Source organism: Scophthalmus maximus, chromosome 11 (genome assembly GCF_022379125.1).
Source record: "Scophthalmus maximus strain ysfricsl-2021 chromosome 11, ASM2237912v1, whole genome shotgun sequence".
NCBI lineage: Eukaryota > Metazoa > Chordata > Actinopteri > Pleuronectiformes > Scophthalmidae > Scophthalmus > Scophthalmus maximus.
Window position 1 is genome coordinate 10,980,612 of NC_061525.1, and position 24,417 is coordinate 11,005,028.

At 41.0% G+C, this 24,417-nt stretch overlaps 4 protein-coding genes across 19 annotated transcripts in view; 2 read left to right on the forward strand and 2 right to left on the reverse strand.

Annotated features, from left to right (window-relative positions):
* lrfn1 (leucine rich repeat and fibronectin type III domain containing 1) overlaps positions 1-2,577 on the forward strand; it is a 147,492-nt gene extending 144,915 nt beyond the window's left edge. For all 7 annotated transcript variants that reach the window (XM_035622178.2, XM_035622185.2, XM_035622179.2 and 4 more), the window contains one exon: positions 673-2,577. In XM_035622178.2, coding sequence (XP_035478071.2) covers positions 673-1,573 — 901 coding nt within the window. In that variant the 3' untranslated portion in view covers positions 1,574-2,577. The remainder of the gene's footprint in view (positions 1-672) is intronic.
* Positions 2,578-6,304: 3,727 nt separating this feature from the next.
* On the reverse strand, positions 6,305-9,222 carry nkapd1 (NKAP domain containing 1). 3 transcript variants are annotated; one of them, XM_035622206.1, is made up of 7 exons: positions 8,985-9,222; positions 8,799-8,875; positions 8,239-8,285; positions 8,029-8,114; positions 7,738-7,878; positions 7,590-7,643; positions 6,305-7,255 (listed from the first exon to the last, which is right to left on the reverse strand). In XM_035622206.1, the coding sequence occupies exons 4-7, from the start codon at positions 8,094-8,096 to the stop codon at positions 6,865-6,867; spliced, it is 654 nt and encodes a 217-aa protein (XP_035478099.1). In that variant the 5' UTR covers positions 8,097-8,114; positions 8,239-8,285; positions 8,799-8,875; positions 8,985-9,222; the 3' UTR covers positions 6,305-6,864. The 3 variants fall into 3 exon arrangements, with proteins under 3 accessions (XP_035478099.1, XP_035478096.1, XP_035478097.1); XM_035622203.1 differs by lacking the exon at positions 8,239-8,285 and having other exon boundaries at positions 8,985-9,034; positions 9,148-9,213; XM_035622204.1 differs by lacking the exon at positions 8,239-8,285 and having other exon boundaries at positions 8,985-9,034; positions 9,181-9,198.
* On the forward strand, positions 8,607-21,561 carry dixdc1a (DIX domain containing 1a). Of its 8 annotated transcripts, none has more exons than XM_035622198.2 (16): positions 8,607-8,891; positions 13,138-13,303; positions 16,087-16,244; positions 16,362-16,507; positions 17,242-17,331; positions 17,591-17,644; positions 17,744-17,794; positions 18,044-18,148; positions 18,270-18,323; positions 18,413-18,505; positions 19,161-19,238; positions 19,733-19,909; positions 20,035-20,101; positions 20,287-20,395; positions 20,626-20,734; positions 20,981-21,561. In XM_035622198.2, exons 2-16 carry the CDS (start codon positions 13,281-13,283, stop codon positions 21,062-21,064), a joined length of 1,398 nt encoding a protein of 465 aa, XP_035478091.1. In that variant the 5' UTR covers positions 8,607-8,891; positions 13,138-13,280; the 3' UTR covers positions 21,065-21,561. The 8 variants fall into 8 exon arrangements, with proteins under 8 accessions (XP_035478091.1, XP_035478087.1, XP_035478090.1 ...); XM_035622194.2 differs by having other exon boundaries at positions 8,797-8,891; positions 13,086-13,303; XM_035622197.2 differs by lacking the exon at positions 8,607-8,891 and adding an exon at positions 12,677-12,805.
* Positions 21,375-24,413, reverse strand: pih1d2 (PIH1 domain containing 2). Its single transcript, XM_035622202.2, has 5 exons — positions 23,818-24,413; positions 22,997-23,123; positions 22,659-22,889; positions 22,246-22,520; positions 21,375-22,099 (listed from the first exon to the last, which is right to left on the reverse strand). Exons 1-5 carry the CDS (start codon positions 23,992-23,994, stop codon positions 21,965-21,967), a joined length of 945 nt encoding a protein of 314 aa, XP_035478095.1. The 5' UTR covers positions 23,995-24,413; the 3' UTR covers positions 21,375-21,964.
* Between the last annotated feature and the right edge of the window lie 4 nt (positions 24,414-24,417).

The following is a 24,417-nucleotide window of genomic DNA, read 5'->3' on the forward strand; positions in this document are numbered from 1 at the left end:
TCGGCTTCCTTTTTTTTTGTTAGGTTTTTATCAGATATAATGAGTTGCTCTCCTGTATAATTTTCTCATCCAGTTTAGGACACGGAGCTGAGTGTTGTTTTGTCTTTAGGTGGTACATTATTACCTACAAATGATAACCATCAAAGTCTCCCTTCAGGGAAAAGGAACAAGCTTCTAATTATATTGACGCCAGTGTTGACCTGAAGACAATGCCTTTCTCCTTCGCATTGTAATCTTGCGGTTGCCAAAAAATTTGACCTTAGGTCTTCACACATCCAAACTGCCTTCACATCACGCGTCACTTGTCCTGCAGCCGGCAGCTGTCGTGCCACATTCTTAAGACAGTGAGTCTCTTTTGCCTTGTTTATCACTTTGGGGTTTACCTTTCACTGTCAAAGCCCAACAGAGCAACTTCTCATTGCTACTTTATACTGTAACATATTCTCTCATAAATCAGCTTTAATGGAGTATGGCGCTTTTTATGCTTGTCTACCAAAATGAGTGATATTTCATGCCAGAGCTGCAATGGCCCTGTTGTCTTTTTTGTTGTGTGGAACGGACACCTTTGTGTGATTTAATACACCCTATGCAAATCAGTGCATGTGGGTGTTGTAATACTGATGATTAATCCTCTCTACCTTCACCACTGCATCGTGTTTCTTCTCTTCGCAGAATGATCCCATCCACCAGCAAGAAGTTCTTAATCAATGATCTGGCTGCAGGGCGGGAGTATGACCTTTGTGTGCTGGCGGTTTATGATGACGGCATCACATCATTAACAGCCACACGTGTGGTTGGCTGCGTGCAATTCCACACGGCCAATGAGGTCAGCCAGTGTCGCTTCATGCACAGCCAGTTCCTGGGAGGCACCATGATCATCATCATCGGTGGGATCATTGTTGCTTCCGTGCTGGTGTTCATCATCATCCTGATGATCCGTTACAAGGCTTACAGCAGCCCAGAGGACGGCAAGACCAAGGTCATCTCCAGCATGCAGTCCCAGACCAACGGAAGCCAGCAGCGGCTCCAGCGCTCCGCCTCCAAGCAACCCTCCGACGAGGGCCAGCATGAAGCACACGTGCCCAAAGAGTGCATGGCGCTGGTGCTGCAGGTGGACCACGAGAAGAAGGAGGATCGAGCAGCCACCACTGCCATCCTGGAGGTGGAGCTGCCTCCACTGACTGTAGACAAGCTGAAGAGAAGAACCAGCCTGGACGCACAGCGCTCTGGTCCGCCGTCTGAGGACACGCAGACAGACAGTAGCCTGACAGGCTCCACCATGTCCCTGTGTCTCATAGGTCCCAGTGCTGGCACCAAGGAGGCTCCCAGGCTCAAGGACAAGAAGAGTGCCCTGGCTAACATGGGCTTGCTCCCCAATGAGCTGGCACGAACTAGGCACAGGTTCTCTTTTGACGGTGGGGATTACTCCATATTTCAGAGTCATAGTTACCCACGCAGAGCGAGGACGAGGTGGCACAAGTCCACCAACCAGCTCAACGTAGAGTCATCGCCGCTCGCCAACAGGGGAGTTACATTCAGCAGCACTGAGTGGATGCTGGAGAGCACAGTCTGAGGAAAGCACTGTAGCTGAAAAACGGCTCAGCCACACGCGCGCACACACACACACACAGAAATATGTCTACATGCCATATAATGCACACTTTTCCTGCACACAGAAAAACAATTGACACAAGCACATACACATGCAAACTTTCTGTGAGTTGCTGGAGAACAACGCAGTCTCCCTCCATCCTGCCTCCCCGTCATATTCCCAGAGAGGTTTGTTGGCCATGTCCTTTCTTTATGCAGCAGTGCCTTATTCTGAAAAAAATGTACGAATGGAGGATGCTGCTCACTGTGGTCATAAATCTTTCTCTCTATCATTGCGTCCCACCCTGATAATGGGAAGCGATTATTTGGATTTTTAATTTTCTCCTTTTTCTGTGACATGCCAAGGGGGGTGTGGCGTTTGGATGTATGTAACTGTTTAACTGTTAAAAAAAAAGGAAAAAAAATGTTCATCATAACTGTAAAGTGAACAGCCAGGTATCCTGTTATGTCAATCATGTTTTTGGGTTCTTTCAGAGAAAAAAAGAAAAAGACTTTTGCACACAAGACACGAGATACAAGGACAAGTATCACCACCAGTCTATACAATAATATTAATTCAAAAAAAGAAGAGAATTTTACAAATGCCAGTTTCTAATGTTAATGTAGAGAGGACGGACCTGGAAACCTGCCATGGATTCCTCTCTGGCAGTCGGACTATATGATGTTTAATAGGTATTGTTTCAGATGTGACTGTATATTAATCGGTACTGTATCTGGCTGGACTAGATAAAAAGACAACAGACAAAAAAGACATATATAAGTATATTAAAACATTGGTGTATGTGTACTAACTATGTAAGTAAGTAAGTCATATGTCACATGACTTTTTGCAAAGCATTTGGGTGTTGGCTGCAAGTTTTTACATTAAAAACCTGTGTCATCACACCTCTCCCTATTTAGTATGTCAAAGTTTGGACCATTTATTCCCTTGCGAAGGGTATTAAATTTTTGTGTGGGTTAACTGTATAAGTGGTGTTTCCTTCTTGTGCTTTCAGGAGCAGCAGTATATGTCCACTGCAGGGAGCGACACAACGAATTGAGATGATAAATATTTGATTAACTGAGTGCTATTTATAAGGCCTCTGTGAAAGCGGCACGGTGGCCACGGAGCAGAGTGGGTGCGCGGGGGGGGGGGGGGGGGGGGGGGGTGGAACGACGGTGGACATGATAACTGGAAGATGCGATGCTGAATTCAAATGCTGCCAGCTGTTATTTATAAAAAAAGGTGTAACATTGTTTGCTTACCACTAGGGGGACACAAAGCTCTGCAAGGTCCCTAATTACCTGCAGACTGCAGTGAGGACGAATTACTGAGAGTTATTAACAGAAAGTCTGTGTAGCATGCCTCTTAAGAGGAGCTGTTGTCGACAAGTCCATTCTTAAACACACTATAGTATTGACCATTTTCATTGTATATAAATTGTAAATAAATGCTGAAAGACAGGCATGACAGTTGGAAAAGATGCTCTCAGGGTGGAGGGGGGATATTTGTTTGCTGCTACAGAAACCGCCCCTCTTCTGATTACAGCTACTTAAAACAGAGCTGTGTGTACAATAGAGAGATAAAACATGAGGTACACAGACGAGTCACACTGGAAGTTCTCCGTCCTCTTGAATCTGCGATTTGCCTCCTCTCTGAGAGAGACGATTGAGTCTTAAGAACCGGGTCATCCCTTTTTCTTCATCACACAAAACCACTTTTCAGCCAAATTTATTCACATTTTACATAACTTGAAATACTGTTTTGGGTTTTTTTTTTCCAGCTAGAAGACTTAAGTTTAGGTTGTTAGTTCTCGGCCGTCGGCACATCCATCTCCTCATTAAATGCTGATGCTTTTTGGTGTGGAAGTGTGCTGCTGACCGTTTCTCAGCCGCAGGAGAGGTATTTCTGCCGGCTCCTATCTGTAACCATTATTCAACACAAAAATCTGCTTAGGTAGGAGGCGGCTGAGACATCACCCAGGCTTCGAAATTGGCCCAGACAGCCAAACTAGCGCACACTGGGGATGGAGCAAAGCGGGTTGTGTCTCATCAGCAGTTCTGAGTGAGTGCAAGAAACTGTGCCTTGACTTCGTGTCTGTTATTTCCTCCACTGAAGATCCCGTTATATGTTTTTGAACACATAGTAATACTGTATGTGTTTGAAGACGCCAATAAGAACCTGGCTTAGTACGTATAGTTTTTGTATAACAGTCTTGCCCACCATGTCGTCTGCTTTACAATATGATTACTTTTTCCAGAAACCCTGTCCCAACTTTGCTGAGCCTCAAACGCTGATACAAAATTGTGTCATTACCTCCACCAGGGAGGTTATGTGTTCACTGTCCTTTGTTTGTCTGTCTCTCTGCAGGATTACTTAAAACACTACTAGACCAATTTCCATGTAATTTTCAGAGGGGATGTGGCACTATCACTTTCTTTAACCTTTAGGCAAATATCCTGTGTAATGTAAATCAAGACATTATACCGTTTTTGTGGAAAGAGAAACTCTCAAACTGAAGAAAAAAATTTGACTTGTAAATTAGGATTTTGCAAATTGTAGAAACAGCGTTTGTCCTGACACTGATGTTATGTCAACCATTCGACGAGCCTTGCATATTATTGCATATTATTATTATTAGTATTATATTGCAAAAAGTCACAATGAATTGTTTCAGTCAACATGTTACATCATGTTGCAAGAAACAAAGCAGGAAAGGTTTGTATTTTTATTTTCACAACCATAGTGTCTTTTTAGGCTGTCTCTTATATGTGGACCTTTGAGCTAAATGTCAGCATTCTAACATCCCCACAATGACAACTCTATCACTGATGTTGAGCAGGTAATAATATTCAGCATAAGAATGGTAACATTTAGTAATAAGCATTAAACATAAAGTCAGAGGACCAACGTCATTACAATTCACCCTGAGGGCGATCCTATTTTCGACAAAACTTCACTGCAAGTCGTTCGGATATTTGTTGAGCTAATGCTAACTTCATGATGACACTAGAGGAATATTTCAGGATCATCCGGGAGCAATGGAAATCTGTTTACATTTGTTTTCTTGCAATCCTCAGTAGTGGTTGTTATTTCAGTCTGTACCATAGTGATGTACTGACAGACCTTAACCCTGAAATCCCCAGAGCCAAAAATGCAATTTCTTGTTGTTGACTTAAATAGATCTAAGCAGCTATAAATCACTCAACTGTGGATGTGCCCTTTTCCCAAATGCGTATTAACCTTGACAGTGCTTTTGAAAATCTCCATCAACGCTGCAGATTTGACACGTCCAGGAACAAAGTTCAACACGGCCCAGGCTCCGCTGTTTAGAAAGAACACTTGTATCGACTCACACATGGCAAATTGCTTCAGGCTTTCCCCGGTGTACACACACTTTCAAAATGGATTACCAACACATCCTTGAGCATTAGATTACCTAAAAATACCCAGGTGGAAAAGGGCTACTACCTATCACCAGTTTTATCTGGTCTGTAGTCTGACAAGTGCAGCTGGAAGAAACTAACCAGTGACACAGACAACGATGTGTATTGTTTTGTGCTATTCATAAAAGTGTAGTGTCTTTTTTTGGAGTTATTGAATCTTTTTTCATGCATTCAATTTTCCAGTCAGCAGTCAAAGAGCACTCCCACTTTAACCATGCGCAGCAGCTTATTGAGGTTCTGTATAATTTCTGCATCTTGACGTGTACGTTCAAACTGGGACAGGACTGTAGCGACATCTTTGATCCATGGTGGCCTATAAAGAGGAAACCAACCTCTCTTTAGTTCTTTACAAACAGCCTGACTAGTTCTAAAGTCACAAGATCTCAAATCACTTTTGTTTTATGCTGCAGGTTATTTCTGAGTGTGAATTATTAACTGTGTTATCTAGACTTACACTGCCATCTCATTACATTGTTGTATTTGGCTCCTAAACAGACAGAATCTAAATAGGCTGCTAGAAACAGGTTCCCATATTTATTCTACAATATGTCCCAAGAATCCAATGAATATGTCCAATGTGTGACACATGGTATAACATGTATAACCCTTTCTGTGAAAGGGTATGGCAATATTCTATGTTGTCCACAAATCCAATGAAAAAATCATTCCAACATTGTGTTGATTCATAATTTTCTACTTGTCTTCTTGTCTGTCACTCAACTCCAAACTTAACAAATCTATTATTATTTATTTATTTAGAAATAAAGATGAATAACCACTGAGCAGTGGCGTGTTGGGTAAAAAATATTTATACAGGAGGAAATAGTTCATTCGTCTGAGACTATTTTCAGCACCGGAACATTTGGTGTCCTCAAATGAGTTCTTCTGGCAGAAGGGCAGCGGATGTGGGATCAGCGCAAGTGTGACTCATTGACGTTTTGAATAATTTTTGAACAGGGGTCTGAACCGTATGTTTACTTTGTATTTCCAAAAGGTTATTAATGGTTTCTCATGAACTATTTGTCTATGTATGCAGCGTCACCTCCACATTGCACGTGAAAATTGTCTTTTTGATCTCTGAAAGAAAAAGATATATCTACCCACAGCTAGAAATAAATTTATAACGCTTTATCATGCCTTTTCTCTACCTCCCCCCAGTAATTTTTGATCAGTTCCAAAGCTAAATGAAGATTCAACTGCAGACAATTCTTGTATGTCTGGTTTTGGTCTTTTGTGGTATTTGAATGACAATGAGGGAATAAATATGTAACATTTTAGATGTTTATTTTTCACCCAAGATAATGTGCTGCATACAAACATTAAAATTAAAAATTAAAAAGTGCATAAAAACAAATGCACATTCCATGATAATTTGGCGAGAAAAACTGCATAATTTCATATTTTTTCACTTTATAAATTTAAAAAACAAGGTAATTTCAGGACAGAGGATCTTGATGTGAGGCTGAGTCGAGACTTGGTGATCAATCAATGAGCCCGCAGCCGGCAGAATGCTTCATGAGGCAGGTGGTAGAAACCCCACCATCTCTCTTCACGTTGCTGTAATGTGCTTCAACCCACTGCAGAGGTGATGAGATATTGCTCCACTGGTCACCAACAGAGAGGACTGACAGCACAGGGCAGTTGATGTGTGACAGAATACCATACAGGGGGCCCTGCGGAGAAGCTCTCTGTGCAGTTAAGGGGAACAAAAGGAATCTGCAGTGGTTTTCCTGGTCATTACCTGAGCGGCATGTCGGTCCACATCCTTGCATCTCCGTCAGCAAAACTATCACGTGAGCTCTCCTGACCTGCTGCTTTCCCGTTTTTTCACCTCTTTTTTTTTAAGTTCAGCCCCGACTCCGAGTCTTTCTGGAGGTCCCGTTTTCGCTTTCTGCGACTGTGACTTGTCCTCTTGCTTTCCCCATCATCGCTGCCCCCTGAGCTGCTGTCATCTCTCCCTCTGGTTTTCGAACTTTTCTTGTTTTTATGTCGATTTTTAGACCTTCTCCTCCCCTGCTTGTCTTTGCTAGCGCTGCTGTCATCGCTGCTGTCACCACTGTTCGAACAGTTTGCTTTCTTTCGCTTTGCGTCCTCGTCTTTTTTCTTCTTTTTCTTCTTCTTCTTTCGAGAGTCTTTTTTGGAGTGTTTTGATAAGTTTTCTTCTGTATCCGACTTGGATTTTTTCATTTTGTGGCGCCCCAGCTTCTTTGTTCTTTCACTATAAAAATAAATTGAACAAAATAAACAAAGGATAGAATTATCTTGCGGTCATTCCCATGTTTATCAATGCAATAATTGAGTTTGAATTTTGGTTTAATGACATTCACTATGGTCCTTAAAGGGGCAGTAAGTGATTCCAAAGCAATACAGAATATCTCAACCACTGTGACATCAATTTTGACAGCTCAAAACACATTTATTTTTTCAAAAAACAAAAAAAAATCTAGTGACACCTAATTTAGTGAAGGTGCAGAGTTAATTCACTGGAATGCCCCTTTAAAATTTGAGTTGCACATGTTTCTTTGTTGGTGCAGCGCTGCAGTTTTGCTTACCCGTCACTTTTGAACTCCTCAGGATAAAGCTCCTTGAAGCCACTATGTCCCCATCTGTGTTGTGAACACAATTTACTTTCAACTGTTGGGATTTTCCAAGTCATTTTTCAGTAATGCTGAAACAAATGTACTGGACCATATACTGAACCTGTCAGGATCGTTGGCCTCAAATTCATACAGCTTGCGAGTCCAGTATCGAGCCTCTCTGTCGTCGTGTTCAGACGCTCGCTCTCGGCTTCGACCCAGGTCTCTCGTTTGATCTGCCACCCGATCGCAGTGCATATGCCCCCTGAAAAACAACCTTTATTAATAAACCAGCGAGCCAACATGCAGTAACAGCTCTCTAGAGGAAGAACTTCGTTAAGAGAGACGCTCCCAAATGAGTTTTGGTATCACTTGTGCGTGGCTAAATTTGAACTGGGACATTCACTGTTCCTACCTTGCACACTCGGTGTCTGATACATGTTTGTGGGACTTTTGGACCTCCCAGCCTCGCATCTTCCACATGTCTGTCTCCTCCTGGATCTGCAGTGGGTTGGTGACAGTAAGTACATTTAGAGCTGCCCAGATACACACACACACGCACACATACACACTGCATTATTTGAATTCATCAAAAGCAAAAGTATGAAAGGATTCCAATATTTACAGAGGTTGTGTACACTCTTCAACACTTGTGGGTTAAGACAAATACACCTGCAAAACAGTTTGTGCGCATGTTCAAGGCTGCCAAATAGCAGTGTCACTTACAGTACAGCAAATCGTTTAACAACACATAATGATATAGGAGATAGAAACAGACACTTTACAGTTTTCTAACATTTTCTGGAACAGGAAAAGAATCAACAGTGTGGTCTTGTTGCCAGTTGATATATTCAGGTAGTCTACCCTCGGGCAACAAAACTACATCCTCACACATTAACCACACAGTTGCATCAACGCCTCTTAACATTAACTTGATCACTATGACTTTCATGGGGACAGGATTTATTGCTGGGCTGTTACATTAGACTGTATTAGTTTCCGCTTGCTTAATCTAATTAAACTGAAAACAGAGCTGCCCTCGAAACGGATGTTATTGTGTTTCCAACTCAGCGACTCTTTGTTGTGACTGGTCACACACACACACTCTCACTCTCTCTCTCTCTCTCTCTCTCACACACACACACTCTCTCTCTCACACACACACACACACGTTCTCAGGCGCACCTTGTTGTGGGCATCTGTGTGGCGGATCACGTTCCTCAACAAGGTCTTCCCCAACGGCTGCTTGGACATGTCGACACCTGCCACGAAACTCATGTAAGCATTCACAGACAAAACCGGAAATGTAGTAAATAATAATAAATAAGGCGGAAATAGCTGCTAATGTTCGATATACATGGTAGCGCTCACCTGTTAGCCTAGCTCGCTAGCTAGCGCTGTTGGCAACAGTTAAGTCGAAGCTAAAAGAATTAAGCAGGTTAAAATATACTTCTTGCATCGTCTCCAAACAACATGACACCGCTGCTACCAATACGCGTTCACCACCGCTTTCGTAAACGTATACAAACTGTACCAAAACGAGTATCATTCAAGAAGAACCACACACAGCTCACAGGCCACCAGCACTTCCGCTTTTCTGGTATACGTAACGTTGACGCACAGTCTGAGCTGTGATTGGTCTGACGGTCTGCCAATCATCGTGGGAGAAGATTTGAATCCTTCTGAGAAGCAACGTCAGCTTTACAGCTTTGATTTATAGAACTATGAATCATTAAATTATCAGTATTTGTTGAAAATCTTGAGTGTAACACGAAACCCACAGTTACAGCTAAATACATTGGTTTTACATCAACATTGAGTCGAATGCTGGAATCATCACTCCATTCTCCTACACCTCCTCGCTCCTGTCATCATTAACAGGAGCAGCAAAACAAAATAACAAACGATAGATGGATGATGACAAATATGTTGCAGGTAAAAAAAAATATCTAGATACAATTTTGCTGTAGGATTTTTTTTCCCTAAGAAAAAGAGATTGAGGAGTCAAGGCACTGTAAGGAGGACGTTGATGTTGGTAGACAGATTATAGGTTTCAATCAAGAAGTCCAGTCAGCTGTCAGATACATGTATGAAGCTGTTCCACGTTACCACTGAGTGAGGAGATGACTTAGTGACCCCTTTAGAAGTCAAAGTTTCCTCTTCTCTCTTGTAATATATGACCTTATTTTAGAGAACTGCAATTTGGACGTAAAGTGGTTGTGGTTTTTAGAATTGGCACAGTTGAGTCTTGAAGCAGAATTGTCATCAGTCTTAATATCACTATTTTTAAAATGAAGTTAGACTTTGTTAGATGTTTTATTTCCCCCCAAGACTCTTAGGCTTGTCAAATTTTAGTACCCACCAATGTGGACAGGTTTTGACACAAATTATAGCTGACTGACAAAAAGTAGAAAAGATCTCCTTTTAAGAAAAAGATCATTTTTAATAGTTATTTTCTCTCAAAATAGATCATTGTTCGAACCTCACATTATCAAGGCCTTTTAGTCTTTGTTGATTCAGATGATCAAAGCAGATTTGAATCAGTTATGTCAGAGTATACATGTGTATTTTGCTGTCCAGTTTTTTTTATATACTTTTACTTTATGTATTTCCATGTTCTGTGACTTCCTACTTTGACTGTATTGTACCTGATCCTCCATTACATTTATCTGAGAGCTGCAGTTACTTTTTACATTGCAGATTCAAATTATAAAGAGGGAACCCAAGATTAGTTGATGAAATTAGAGAGTTTAGATAAAACCTAATCTGTGAAGTTTATATAAAATCATCATCATCAACAACGACAAGAGTTGAGCAGAATTAAGATATCTGGAAAGCATGTGTTAACATTTCAGTAATATTTGGGGAATGTTTTGCTGCAGACGTGGATCTGAGATTTCCCAAGCATAAACATATTTGTTTCTCTTACTTGAATGAAACAAAAATCTTTATTCATATGAACATTAACTATTTCTGAACATTTTCTGTGATGAAGGTAACACATTTCAGAGGATGTGCAGCTTTGGCAGAGATGGGCTTTGGGTTTCAGATCATATCGGTTCATTTCAAACTGGCAGATATTCGATGCACAAATATTTGGTAATAGCTGAATAATACTGACAGAGAATGACTTGTAATTATCTTTCACTCTGTCCACTGTCATTACCCAAACAATGGACGTAAACAGCCTCAGACTTATTTTACAAATTGTATCTGACAGTAAAAATGGGATGGGATTCCCAGAGTCAAAGTGTTATCGGTCTGTGGGGCTTCGCACTTATCTGTCTGAAATAAAAAAAATAACGAGTACCTCTTGTTTCATAGCACAATAATTCTTTACAAATAGAATCCATGGTGACCATGCAAACAATCTGTTCTATTTTAGCATCTCATTTGATTTACAAATTGTTCAACTGCATGTTGTCCCTGTGGTAAACCAGCTTTCTTCCCACCTCCCCAGTGGCGGAATGACTTTCCCACCACTCTTTTAAGAGCAAAGTCACTCGCTATATATCATCCATATGAATTAAATATTCTCTCTGTTAAAAAAAACATTTTGTTAACCCAATTCTCTCTGTTGAATTCTTCATCATCTTGCTGCTTTGTGCCCAAGTTTGTCCTTGTCCTCTGAAAAGAATAGAAATTAGTGTCTGAAGAAAACGTAAAAAAACTTTATGCAGACTTTTTTTTGAAGGGTTTTTCAAGAAGTTACTGAATTTTCCAAACAGATACCAATGCTCCCCCTAGAGTTCCTTGGTCCTGATTTTCATACCCCAAATTATTCTCTGGAAACAACACACGCGCTGAGTTGGGGTTGAGAGTTGGATGGTTCCAAATTGGGTTTGTCTTTAATTTAATCCGTGGCCAACACGATCAAATACTGTTGGTGGATGCATGAGATACTTTTATTCCCTTGCTTGCATGGACAGACAGTTTGTCCGTCTATCGCCAAATCTTCTTGTGAGTTCCAGTTTGCACTTTTGCAAACTTCAGCCAAATATGTTATGAAGCCAGAGTGATGGGTTACTGACAAACGTGGAAGATTCAAAAGACAGCAAACCATAGAAAACCTCAGTTATTCTCCTCAGTCTGATACTTATAAACATAGGCTATTGCTTTTTACTACTTGTCTATTTTATGAAAGTAAAAACGATTTTGTATAAGTTTAAGACCAGCTTGCGATTAATTTGAGTTTAATTGTATTCTTGATTGTAAATACTGGAATTTCATGATTGAGCTACGAAAAGCACTAAAACATTTTTTTAAATGTTGTACCATTGAAATGTCAGTTGTGTATTCATATGTTTAAAAAAAATGAATTAAAAAAGAAAAGGTAACACTGTTTCTTGTGGTTTTATGATCTTTGCTTAGACTCTGGTCAATTCTGTAAATGGTATTTACATTTTTACCAGTCTAACTTCACCGAGTACACCGACAAAATAACGTGGGAACATTAAACTTATCTAATCTAAACACGCATGTTTGAAATACAGTGGTGAAAAGTACTAATTACTTGTAATTTAATTTATCAAGGACTCTAAGCTGTCATGTATAGAAGCCGTATTTCACATTCTTGCTGATCAAACAAGTTACTTTTCAAACAGCTTAATGACAGTGTGCTCAGTAAAAACACAGTTCAATGGTGTACGTAACACATCTTTCTGCTGCCTGCTGCCTCAAATTAAAAAGCTTTTTACATTTTGATGTAATCTGGAGCTTTCTGTCACAATTACACTGCACCAACCAATATTTTCATTCCTTAAATATTTTGTTTGTTTATTTCTATGTAACTGTAATTCCTCTGACTGTAACTATGTAATTAACCCATTGTGTCAGCCTGAGGGGTTGTTGTTGTTGTTGTTGTTGTTGTGCAAGCTTATGGATATTGTCAACAAACATGAGACTCCATCACATAGATTTTCATGTCTCTTTGTCCACCCATATGTTGGTTCTCGTTTTAGCAGTGACAGAACAGAAATAGCAAGGGGAAAGCAGAGAGGAGGACAAGGAGGAAAATTCCCTCCTCCTCCTTGTGAAAGGAGAGAGCAGTAGGGAAAGGAGGGAGAGGGGGGAGGGTAAACACACCCAGACAGAGCCATGTCTGACATCCTCGCTCACTGAAAGGACTGATACAAAGCCAGTGCGACCGAGCAGAAGAGAAGGAGGGAAGGAGGCAGGGAGGGAGGGCAGAGGTAATAAATGCAAAAAAAGGCCGGCAGAGGAAAACAAGGGTGAACGAGATGCACAAGAGCTGCATCAGTTCTTGTACACAAGGAACAAAAAACATTGTGTTCCTGAATGGGAGCTGGTGAGCTCAACCACAGGGCGAGTGCAATGAGAAACTGGTGCTGCTGAGCCCCTGTCCTCTCTCCCTCTGTCTCTCTCTGCCTCTGCCAGCCAGGACTGAGCTCTGGTATGATTTGTGGGAAAGGTTCAGGGCTTTTGTTCAGGATTTGGAGCTTTATGTTTTAGGAATATGCTGCTGGAGCGGATTGAACGTGCTGCTATCTGTGATTGAAAACAGTGTGCGACGTGGAGACTCCTCTGGTTGCTGCTCCCCTCCCTGCTGCCTCTGGCTGTATTGGGCTATGGTCCTAACAGAGGAGCAGGGCATCACCCAGATGCGGCGCACCGACTGTATGGGAGGTTAATCCTGTAAACACCAGCATGGGAGCCAAACAGATGAAATGGTAAGAGATGTTTAAATCTATATTAAGAGCGGCTGCTGTTTTGTCTATGATGCACAAAGCATCAGAGGAGAGAGATTCAACACAAGAGGTCTGAATTCAATATAATGTAGATCATCTAAATCATCTTGGTCAGAACATGTGTGTCTCAGTGTTTCACCATAACGACTGATATCGATACCCAAACTGTGCAGGTTATTGTTCGGTGTTAACAGTGCAGTAGGTGTGGGTGTGTCCCTCTATGGCTGCGCGAGCTGAGCTGCTATTGCCTAGCAACCTCAGATCCTCCATATACCGGCTCTTCCATTTCATGTTTCAGAGGATGGGTTCTAAATTTTAAACTATTTTTTTACTACAATGTGTTTCTACAGTTAAATAAAGCTGGTCTTTGGATTGTGAAAATATTCTGAAAATCCGCCATGTTTTTCAGAATCTAACATTTACTCAACAAGCCAGTGTTTTAAAAATCCTACCTAAGTAAAGGTGCAGAAGTATTATCTGCCAAATGTATCTATCTTAAAGGTCTTAAAGTTAAAGTTAAAGTAGTCATGCTTTAGAACAACATCCCCTCAAATGATTTATTTATTTATCATTTGATATAAATAATGATGCAGAATTTTACTTTTTTCACTGCTCAAGGTTTTTTAGTCCATTGATTCTCAAACTGGGGGGTAGGCCCCTTCCAAAGGTTCACAACATAGGTCTGAAGGATCATAAGATGATTTATGGGGAGGTGTCAAAGTAATGCTAATGAAATATGTTTACATTTTTTGGACTTGAAAAAAATAAATATTGGGTCATGCTTCCTCTATGGTCACTAAAAGTTATTAAAAACGAAACCATCTGAGACCTTCCTTTGGTAGATTGCTGACAACTCCCAGACCTCTGACTGTCAAGCCCCCAAAATTGTGAAGCACTGATTTAACTTTCAGCACTGGATTGTATTTTCATATGTTTTGCTTTGTAGAGTTGAAAGTGACATATTTCACCCTATAAATATACAGTAGCATAAAACTGAATTACTAAGTACTCTACCTCAAAATTGGACTAAAGTACAGAGCTGGGGAAAATGTTTTTAATAACTTTCCACCACTGCTGATCAGATGATGTTAATCTGCTGCACTGAAGCTCATCTCTTGCAAATCCCAGAGCATAATCTTCGGTTTAGCCCTTATGTTCCAAATCTATCTGTATGTATGTGTTCTTTTGGTTGATCAGCAGCCAACATCTAAAATGAATGTGTTAGGTTTTATTGGACTGCACCCTGAGACAATGATAGAGTGCATGTCAATGTCATCAACTGCAATGACAAGACCAGGTTGCCTCTCTGATCCCCTTGTAAAAAAGACTTAGGGATAACCACATCTAATGAGACTCTCCTTTTTTTTCTCTGTGTCTCTCTTTTATTTTTATTTTTATATTTGACCTGATACAATGACTCTGACTGAGGAGCTGGGTGAACTTAACTTCCAGCAGTTTCTCTGCGTTGATTGTAGCCTGACAAAGTCACATGATTAAACTCTCCTGGAAAATTCAAATTATAGGCTGCCAAATTATATATTCTTTTCTTTAACCATGCTATAGCAGTTTGGAGCCAATTCTGCCTGTCATTTTGTTCACCACTTGGGTCCAGACTGAAATATGTCAAAACGTTTGATAAATGACCATGAAACTTGGTGGTTGAATTGTAGTAATTGTAAAAAAACAAACATTATCCGACTTTTCATCTAGTCATATTCAAGTCAAAATTGTACTATGTCCAGTGGTTTGGTTTATGAAGATCCACCCGCAAAACATTCCCAATAGCATCAGCACAATTTGTGGATTTTTTGTTTTGTTTTCAAATTTATTTAGGAATATGTTCATAGTAATACCATACAGAGGCAGTGGGAACTTAAAAGTGATACTGTTACTGTTTACGGTCTGTTCTGATTTAAGCTTTTGCTGAGTAATGCTATTAGATAAGCAGACAATCGGCTACAATCCAAATCTTGCATTCTGGCAATGGGAGGAACATGCTCAACCATGCAAGTGCAATCCTGCAGGACATCCATTGGTTTCTAAACACAGTTTTACTCCACAGTTTAAACCATAGCAGGGTTTTTTTTTCTGTACCTCAGGAATGGGGTGATGAATTTTGGTGCTTTTCTATCCCTTTGCCAGTGTGGAGTTTAGATCGGTTTCCACAGAAGCCAGCTTGTTTTCCCACGCGCATACTGAGGGGAAAAAGATAGAATCCCCTGTGGAAGGACTACACATAATGCCATAGGTCACAGTAACTGTATACTTTTTCCACAAACAGAGCTGAGTGAAGACGACAGTCGGCCTGTTCCTCGGGCTACTAGTGATGCTCTCAGAAAACACAAAACATTCATACAAGCTGCAAGAAAACCAGGCATTCAGAAGCCATACAAACATTATGTTTTGAAATTATGGCCGAAGGGGGAGAAAACTATGTAAAGAATTTCCTGTTGGAGAAATGACAGAGTTGCATGCATTCCTGCTGTCACTGTGTAATTCCTGAACAGGCTTCAGTCCTGGTCTGTGATTTGATCTTATTCATTTTCATTATTTGTTAGTCCGTTATATGCTATGGGCATTCTAAGTTTAATTACAGACACAGTTTAAAATATTTAGCCAAGATTGGATTCATTCAATTTCTGTGCTCTTTGGGGAGTTATTAAGTTGTATATCTCCATTTAATGCAGCCTGGTTTATTTATTGCCGTTCATTTGGCAGGAGATGCAAACACTCTCACTCCTGCCTGTGCCCACCATCTGTTTCAGTCTCAGCTCGGCCAGCCCTGCTCACTCCCCCAAAGAGGAGTATGTTATCACCCAGTCCAGTGACACCCCTAAAGAGGAAACGGTCCATGATCAGTCTGAGGACCACGGGGAATCTCGGGAAGACAAATCTGAGCTGACAGAGAAGAAATCTGTCACAGGTTGGTTGGCTGCACATCAGCTGTTGTGGAGCAAAGTATGATGCAGTGAATCCAAATATTAAGAAAAGAAAAAGAAGCTCCCTTGCCTCATCTGCTTTGATCCTCTCTTCCTTTCAGAGGAGATGTCTCTCTGTGGATTGTGTCCTTCGCTTGGGCACAATGTGCAGGAGGACGAGACGTCATGGGAGGAGCAGCTGGACGCCCACCAGGAGCAGCTGGAGAAAGAGATGCAGGAGGCCAGGAGGATGGTGTTCCGCCTACAGGTAAGTTCCTGGTGACTGCACACTTAAAAACAAACTGCACCGCTGCAATGAACACGCGCAGACGGCACAAAGACCACAGGAGCATCAGAGCATCAAATTTAGCACAAAGTGAAATTATCACCTCTGGCCACGTCTGGAAGGTTTTTCAAGGATTCAAATAGATTCAATTAAATGACAATGACGAAATATCAACAAAATAAATAAAGGATAAAGTCCAGAATTGATGTAAATCATTGACAAATCGATCTGATTATCAGGCACTGAAGTAAATAGTGTATATTTTTCATGAGCCACATATCGTCCTACTCTGAAACAGGATTTTTCCAATTCAGAGATAAATCAGGAGAAAATGTATTTGTTTTTTGTCCTGTCTCTGTCTCAGTGACACACTCTCACGGGATCTGTCAACACAGCTTTCTCTTCTCTCTGTTGCCTCTGTTTTCATTGCAGTGCTGCCAATGTCACTTTCCAAATTATCATTATTATGATTATTATTATTATTCATAATAATAATACGCTATAATAGCTTTTCAGTTAGATTTCAATCTGATTGCCGTCACTGAATTCACTGGGTTGATTAGCTGAATTGAAAAACTTGTTGTGCAACCAAGTATAGAAATACAGAGCTGCTGTATTTACAAATCTCTGCTATGTGAATTTAATTATGGCTGCTTACACGTCTCCACTCGGTGTCTGTACACAGTACATATGTGTTTGTGCGTTTTTGTCCTCAGGCGTTGCTGCTCCACGGCTCCCTCCCTGAAGAGGACCAGGATGAATCTGTGAGCTTCGGAGAGAGCCGGGCGAACACTGAACAGCAGCTGGTACAGTGCCTTCTCTCCGCTAACTCAAGAAAACAACACTTGCTTGTCGTTCTGTGTGAAGTGTCAGTCCTTCCGTTGTCATGAGGATGACAGGGAAATCAGACCTTTGTGATTTGTGATTTGTGTTCCTCTCAAGAGGAGCACAAATGAATCTCTCTAATCTGCCAGCCCACTGTCACGCAGGCCTATTGCGTCCTCATGCTATCTGACATTTTACATTCTCTAATTACTGTACTGCTCATACCCTCTCCCTCTGAAGGTTCTAATCCGCAGTCGTCTGGACCAAAGCATGGAGGAAGCCCTTGATCTCAAGGTACAGTAAGTAAATGTAATTAGGTTTATTACAGAAGAGCTGCCTCGTGAGCAGAGAGTCCCTTTCTCTAATGTCCCTGTTCATTTGTGTGGCTTTTAGAGGGAACTCCTGAGACACAAACAGGAGGCGTGCCACATTCAGGCCATCAAGGTAAACCTCTTTCTCTAATTTTGTCCTTTGAGTGCAATTTAAAATTGATTACAGTACATAATTCGGTCTTTTCCTCTTTTGCACCCTCCTAAATTGATGATTCTGCAGTCTATCATCCATTTTTCATTCCCTTACAAGATGATCAAGTTTAGAGACGGATGCATGCTGTCAATAATGCAGGTGGATGCAGGGTATCTGTATTCAGGTCTTCACTGGACGTTTCTTTGATCTCCCTCTGTTTCTCATTAGGATGCTCTGCAGCAGCGCCTGGCAGTGCAGGAGGATGCTGTGCTGCAGCTCAAGCAGGAACTGCTGAGAAGCAACATGGCCAAAGATCAGCTGGAAGTGGAAAATGTGAGACAACAGATGATTTCCGTTTGACAAGATAAAATGTCTGACCTGTGTGACCTATCGATGCATGTTCACGTTAGAGCGATATAGCACTCATACGTCACACTGATGTATCTGTTTGCAGGCAGAGCTCAAGCAGAAGCTGAGTGAACAGAACAAATTACTCAGTGGATATGAGGTATGGTCTTTTATTATTTACACTTCAGTGCATTCCTGAGAGGCATACATGCATATAAAGACGTCATCCATCTTTCTTGTCAAAATTAGCAGCAACTCGGGAGGAAGGAGAGAATACTGCAGCAACAGCAACAAAAACTTGATGAAGCTCAACACAAAGCGCGTGAAGTCCACCTGGCACGGGTATGGAGTATGACACGTGTCAAGTATTTACACAAAATATGTTTGGAGGTAAATTAATATAAAAACACCAATAATGTTGATTTATAGAGGGCCTCTAAAAGCAAAGGTTGCACAGTGTTTCATACAAGTCAGCAAATTAAGATTAATGAACCCTAACCCTTAACTGGATCTGGAAAAAACTAGTAAAACTAGTAAAAAGATAGCAGGTTAATGGATAAGGCTGGAAGTATTCTATATTTGCGTAATCAACCTCAAATGCTCGACAAGAATAAGTTTGTTTGAGTGAAAATGTCTTAACACAGCTGGGCACTGTAGTCTCATATAAACACAGGAAGTAGTATATTTTGTTGGGGAGTATTTCCAGCTGTGGATTCATACATAGTTTGTACTCTAGTGTTTATCATCTGCAGCAGGATGTGGATGTGAGATTAGGTCAAAATAAACTACTGTGCCTGTATTAATCATAATGAAGAAACATCCAGTGCAACAGTGTGGCTCATTGATGTTTAATCGAAAATGGAGGCTGACCACTGGAGAATAGGTTACTGTATATCAGGCTTTGGATAAACTGGTCAGGGAATTACAAAATATCTTCAGACCTATTATTATGGAATCTTATCCACCTTATTTACATATTTTGTTGTTTATTTTACAGTCATTCAGGTCTGAAAGTGGTGGTTACAGTAACTCAGTGACTTTGACATCTCCTCTATCATTCCTACACAAAGCACCGGTTTGTACCCTTCTTTATTTTAAACTTTTTGTAATAATACAATAATTCGCAGTAAAAAAAAATTTATTATCTTATTGTTTGGTGGCTTATTTCCACCAGAAAGAGTAATACAAATAGATTAAGTATTGTATGATAGATATAAAAGTAGTCACTGCAAAGATATTAAGAATTATGATCAAGTATGAAGTCAGACTGTTGCCTCACAATTGGGAAATACTATATTGAAATAATGACGTATAGGTCAAAAATAAATAAAAATTCTGAGAAACCAAGTTTGATTTATGAGATTAGTCCAAACTTTGGTTTGCAAAAATCTAAATTATGAAATTTTAAACTGAAATATATATTTAACTTAAAATGTCAAAAATCTGATGTAGTTTCTCATAATTTTGACTTAGTGAGTTTCTTTTTAACTTATTTTTTTCTCTCCTTTGTATTGGCAAAACAAATAGACAAACTACATAACTACATTGACAAACACTGTGTCTATCTAGAGTCGGTCTCAGGGTGAAGAGCTGCAGCTGGTCAGGGAGGCACTGCGTAGTTTGAGGGATGGATTTTCTGGCCATGATCCCCAACATCACACATTGGATACTCTGGAGCAGGGTGTCTCCAGTCTCATGGACCGATTACTCTCTTTGGACTCCCAGCGCAGACAGGACAGAGGCCCGGTACACACAGACACACACGACCACCATTTCAGAGTACATAGCAACACATGTCACCTGATGGATGATGAGTCAACAACAATGGCATCTGACAGTTTAGCATGATTTACTGGTTGTTCTTTTTCTAGGAGGAATTTAAATCTCCAGGACGCAGAGCCAACTCAACAGACCGTGACTCCTGGCCGCCAAGCTCAAGTGAGACAAACAACAAAACCCTTGTTTTATTTAGGATTTGTCATCCTCTGCAACATCTCCACTCCGGCTGTTAAATCAGATTGTGTGCTCTGTACAGAGAGGGCCTTGTTGGCTGTGAGGCTAAGAGACATTTTAGAATCTGATTGTGAAAAACACATTCTTTTCTGTGTCTGGGATTAAACCAGAAATGGCGCACTCACACAGCAGCCCGGGATTGGACACCGCTGTTTCAACGAAGGTGCTCTACTTCACAGATCGCTCGCTCACTCCGTTTCTGATTAACATCCCGAAAAGGTGAAAATAACTACACTTTATGCTGGTTTTATATAACAGTGTTGTTGTTTGTTCCCTCACTGTAGCGTAAATGATTTTCAGGCAAATTACTGTTTGGGTTAAAGGGGGTTTCTTGCATGACCAGAGCTATCTAGAGATGCTTCAGTGGCTGCGCTGGTTAAATGTTTATACTAGAAAAGCTTAATGCATCTGTGGGTGTATGTGTGCATACATCATGACTGTGTTTACAGGCTGGGTGAGGTGACCTTGCGAGACTTCAAGTCCGCGGTAGACAGACATGGCAGTTTCAGATACCACTTCAAGGCCCTTGACCCAGAGTTTGGCACAGTGAAAGAGGAGGTGGGTGTGGGACTACTTCATTTCACATCATCTTCAGCAGGCAAATGTAAAATGCCAGATTACGATTAAGGAATGCAAATAATAGCTGTGGCTGCTTTAGACTTCAAAACACTGTTGAGCGACTGATTTCCGTCCCAGAGAATTTGATAACACTGAATAGTTCATTTGTTTCTGGGTGGACCTTTGTACTGTACATTATAGAAATGAGTCTTTTGGAAATGTAAATGCCAGATGTTTGCCTTTCAGGTATTCCAGGACGGAGCCATCGTACCTGGCTGGGAGGGGAAGATTGTAGCATGGGTGGAGGAGGACCACGGAGAGAGGAGGTAGAGCCCAAAACATGAGATCACCACTACAAACCTCAGTTGCTCCCACTGGACCAGGATTTCACAGAAGAAAAAAATACATGTGATGCCATAAGAAATATTACTTGTTATACAATTAACTGGGACCAATGGACCTAATACCATTTCAGTATAAAAACACGTTTTAAAAATGAATGTTCATATGAAGAATTTGACTTGAATTTCACATTTGGGTACCAAATGTTTTTTGTTTGTTTGTTTTTGTGAAGGAAAGGAACATAGCTCATAAATTAATGTGGGACTACCAATAAATGGTCAGTAATGTTATTTCAAACTCTTAATATGAAAAATTTTAATGATTTACAAAAAATAACGTGTCAAAAAGAAGCTGTGATCGGTACACAGTATGCAACCCTTTCAACGAAAGTGTTGACTGACATTTTTCACATGTTCCAGATTGCCAAACAGTGATGTTGTTGTTCTGCATCCACCCTGATGTTTTCATAAACATGAATTACTGCATGGATCATTGTGTTCTCAATTATTACTGACACTGAACACCAGCTCCTAACCACTATACACCTCTATTCACACACCCACACATTAATAAACAAAACCCACAGAAGTCAATTAGTTTGTTTTGGGTTCAAAATCAAATTTGCTGCTGCAGATCAACCCACACTACAATAGGGTTTTTATAGAAAAAAACATTTAGGTTTTGGGAAGGATGCGTTTATAAAGCAGCTGTTGATTGTTTTTTAGCTAAAGTTTTTCATACTTAAATCCTTTGCAAAGGTTTTTCATTTTGCCCAGAAGGAATTAAGTTTCTTTTGGCAATTTATTTTAAGTTATGTTCAGTGTCACAATTTACTCCCAGCTTCACGGTTTCCTCTTTGTACACTTCTTTCATTAATACAGCACATGGTCACAAAACCTCCACTTTCAATGCAAGCCTTCGTTTCTTCTTGTTTAAGACGGCAGAGGCAGTGTCTTCATTTACAGTTATCGGAAATTCCAGAAGCAAATAGTAAACGTCCTCCACTTCCAGTAAGACGTCCTCCTGCAGAAGAAAAAACATTCAGCACATCAAAACAGCAGGAACAGGCCAGTTATGTATTTTTTATGACATCCAACTACGCACTGACATACACTGGATTACCAAGTGGTTCATTATAAAGTTGTTCAAGGGAGTGTGTAACCGCTAACCTTGGAAATTCTCAGCTGGCACTCTGACATGGAGCAAACTTTTGGCAGGTCTACAGTCAGCTCCACACAGCGAGGAACTCCTGATGTATCAGTTTTCACCTCAAGTTGGTACTCGGGCTCCTGAGGCTGCGCAAAAGTGGTGGACATGACCTGGATGAGATCCTTCTTTTTGTTCTCCGCAGGTCTACTGATAATTTGGGCAGCTGGCTCCTCGTCTTGTTTCTCTGAACGTAAAGATGAGATCTGCTCCAGGAGGGCAGCTGGGGTTTGACTGGCTGTAAAAACAGAGTGCTATGGATTATCAGAAACTGTGCAACAAGGTAAAAGATGATATACTTGCTGCAGCAAAGGAAAATAACTTCAACATAAAAGATTTGTAGCAGCTTATCAGGGTATGAAGGTTATTGCTCTACCTGTGTCGGGTTGTTTGGAGGTGTTGGGCCGCTGCTGGAACCCAAGGCGGCGATGCAAGTCATCTGGACGACAGTCAGGGCTACACTTCACGACAGTGTACTGCTGAGATAACCTCAAGCCCTGCTGCTGCTGGGCAAAACTCAGGGCCAACATATAAACTGTTGCTTTGTCTTTGTTATTTTCTTCAAGCACTGCAGGGTTTAAAGCTACATCCAACACAGTGTACAAGCCTGCGAGGGGAACATCCAATTCATCAGTTACAGTAGTTTTCTTGTTTATGTCATGTAACACATGAGGCAATTCTGGAGCTTGTGCTACCCATAGGTTTATCTTTTACCTTGACTTTCATTTGTGCCTGTTTCCAATTTTCCAGCACATAAAGGTAATGGTTCGCTGGGATCCTGAGGCGCCGGGACACGTTTCCAGCTGCATATGTTGATATACAACAACCCTTTCTTGGGCTCCTGTTGAGGATAAAGAAGGACTGTCTGTAAAGGAAAATACGCCTCCAAACTCTAACCTATAAAAGGACACAGGTGTGCCGCTCCATTGTTTGTAGTAAAAGTCAGATGTTTTTTAATTAAATGCTCGGCAGGACAGCTGGGGCGAATGATTAAGTGAACCGATTAAAAATTAAATAATCAATCCACCATTTTAAGTTAAGTTACCAGCCTCCCTAAAGTTTTACCTCTGATCATGTATTTTGTATTTAGACAAAACAAGACATTTGAAAATGTTGAACTGGGCTTTGGGAGCATGTTAAGCACCCTTTTCAATGTTTACTGAAATGTCACAGACCAAATACTCAGTCTTTAGATGCAGCCTGAGCACACAGACACAAAGATAGGACTCAAATCAACCGGCCTTCTGTCACAGAACACCTTCAATTAATCATCTTTCTTTTTTTAACTTAGCAATATTCGTAATAAACGCTGCATTTCACTTAGTGCCTCTTCTGAGACTGTAAAAAATAGCGGAAGCGGAACTTCCTCATTACGTCACAGAATTTGGTGTAACACCTGTGCACATCGGGCCCTCATTAACGAGACACACCTGAACTTACCCTGACGTTGTCTGAGGGCTTGTAGATACCCGTTTGGTCAAGGTGAATACGTTAGCAGATATGAATGTAACACCACTGCCACCAAACAAACGTACCAATAGTTCCGTGCACAGACAAGAGTGGAGCTCAGGCGGCGCACTGAACTCGGCGCCTTCCTCCATCTGTTTCTGGATGAACCTGCGGTAAGCCGCCGGGTCATTCTGCGAGAGGTCGTCCAGCATGGACCAGAACTGGTTGACCCGCTGCAGAACACCCTCCGTGCCGCCGGACATGTTCAGGTAAATGTCTCGCTTTGGCGTCAGCGAACACGCAACATTAGCCGCTAAGGGGCCGCGGCTCGTCCCGGGAGGGCTGGGCCTCCTCAGAAATTTGAGGGAAAAAGAAAAAGAAAAGTTACATCTGATGCGATGAAACACCGTTCGGTTGGAGATTCTGTACTAACTGAATAGATCGACTCCGGTCGTGGCTGCTGTTACTGTGTGAGATCAAAGGAGGCTTGGGACGGCTTTGCTTCCCTTGGTGAAAAAAACACACCAATAACAATTAAGATAATTAATAAGAAAGAATGTAATGAAAGAAAAAATTGAAGGGAGATGAGCGGAGTCCGATTTTTCGAGCAAACAGAACCGTTGATAGCTAGTTTAACAAACTCCTTGGTTAATGTTGTCAGTTGCTATGGAGACTAGACGACCGGA

Bases quoted from the DNA above. Each gene is read 5' to 3' on its own strand.
- nkapd1 (XM_035622203.1), bottom strand. From the start codon at position 8,867: ATGTCCAAGCAGCCGTTGGGGAAGACCTTGTTGAGGAACGTGATCCGC. The intron at 7,644-7,737 runs GTTCAGTATATG...TTCACAACACAG, and splicing joins GAGGCCAACGATCCTGACAG to ATGGGGACATAGTGGCTTCA. The intron at 7,256-7,589 runs GTAAGCAAAACT...TTATTTTTATAG, and splicing joins GAGGAGTTCAAAAGTGACGG to TGAAAGAACAAAGAAGCTGG.
- pih1d2 (XM_035622202.2), bottom strand. From the start codon at position 23,994: ATGTCCGGCGGCACGGAGGGTGTTCTGCAGCGGGTCAACCAGTTCTGG. The intron at 22,890-22,996 runs GTAAAAGATAAA...TTCCCCTCGCAG, and splicing joins AGGCACAAATGAAAGTCAAG to GCTTGTACACTGTGTTGGAT. The intron at 22,521-22,658 runs GTAGAGCAATAA...CTGTTTTTACAG, and splicing joins CTCCAAACAACCCGACACAG to CCAGTCAAACCCCAGCTGCC.
- dixdc1a (XM_035622198.2), top strand. From the start codon at position 13,281: ATGGGAGCCAAACAGATGAAATG. The intron at 16,508-17,241 runs GTAAGTTCCTGG...TTTTGTCCTCAG, and splicing joins GGATGGTGTTCCGCCTACAG to GCGTTGCTGCTCCACGGCTC. The intron at 19,910-20,034 runs GTACACACAGAC...TTCTTTTTCTAG, and splicing joins GCAGACAGGACAGAGGCCCG to GAGGAATTTAAATCTCCAGG.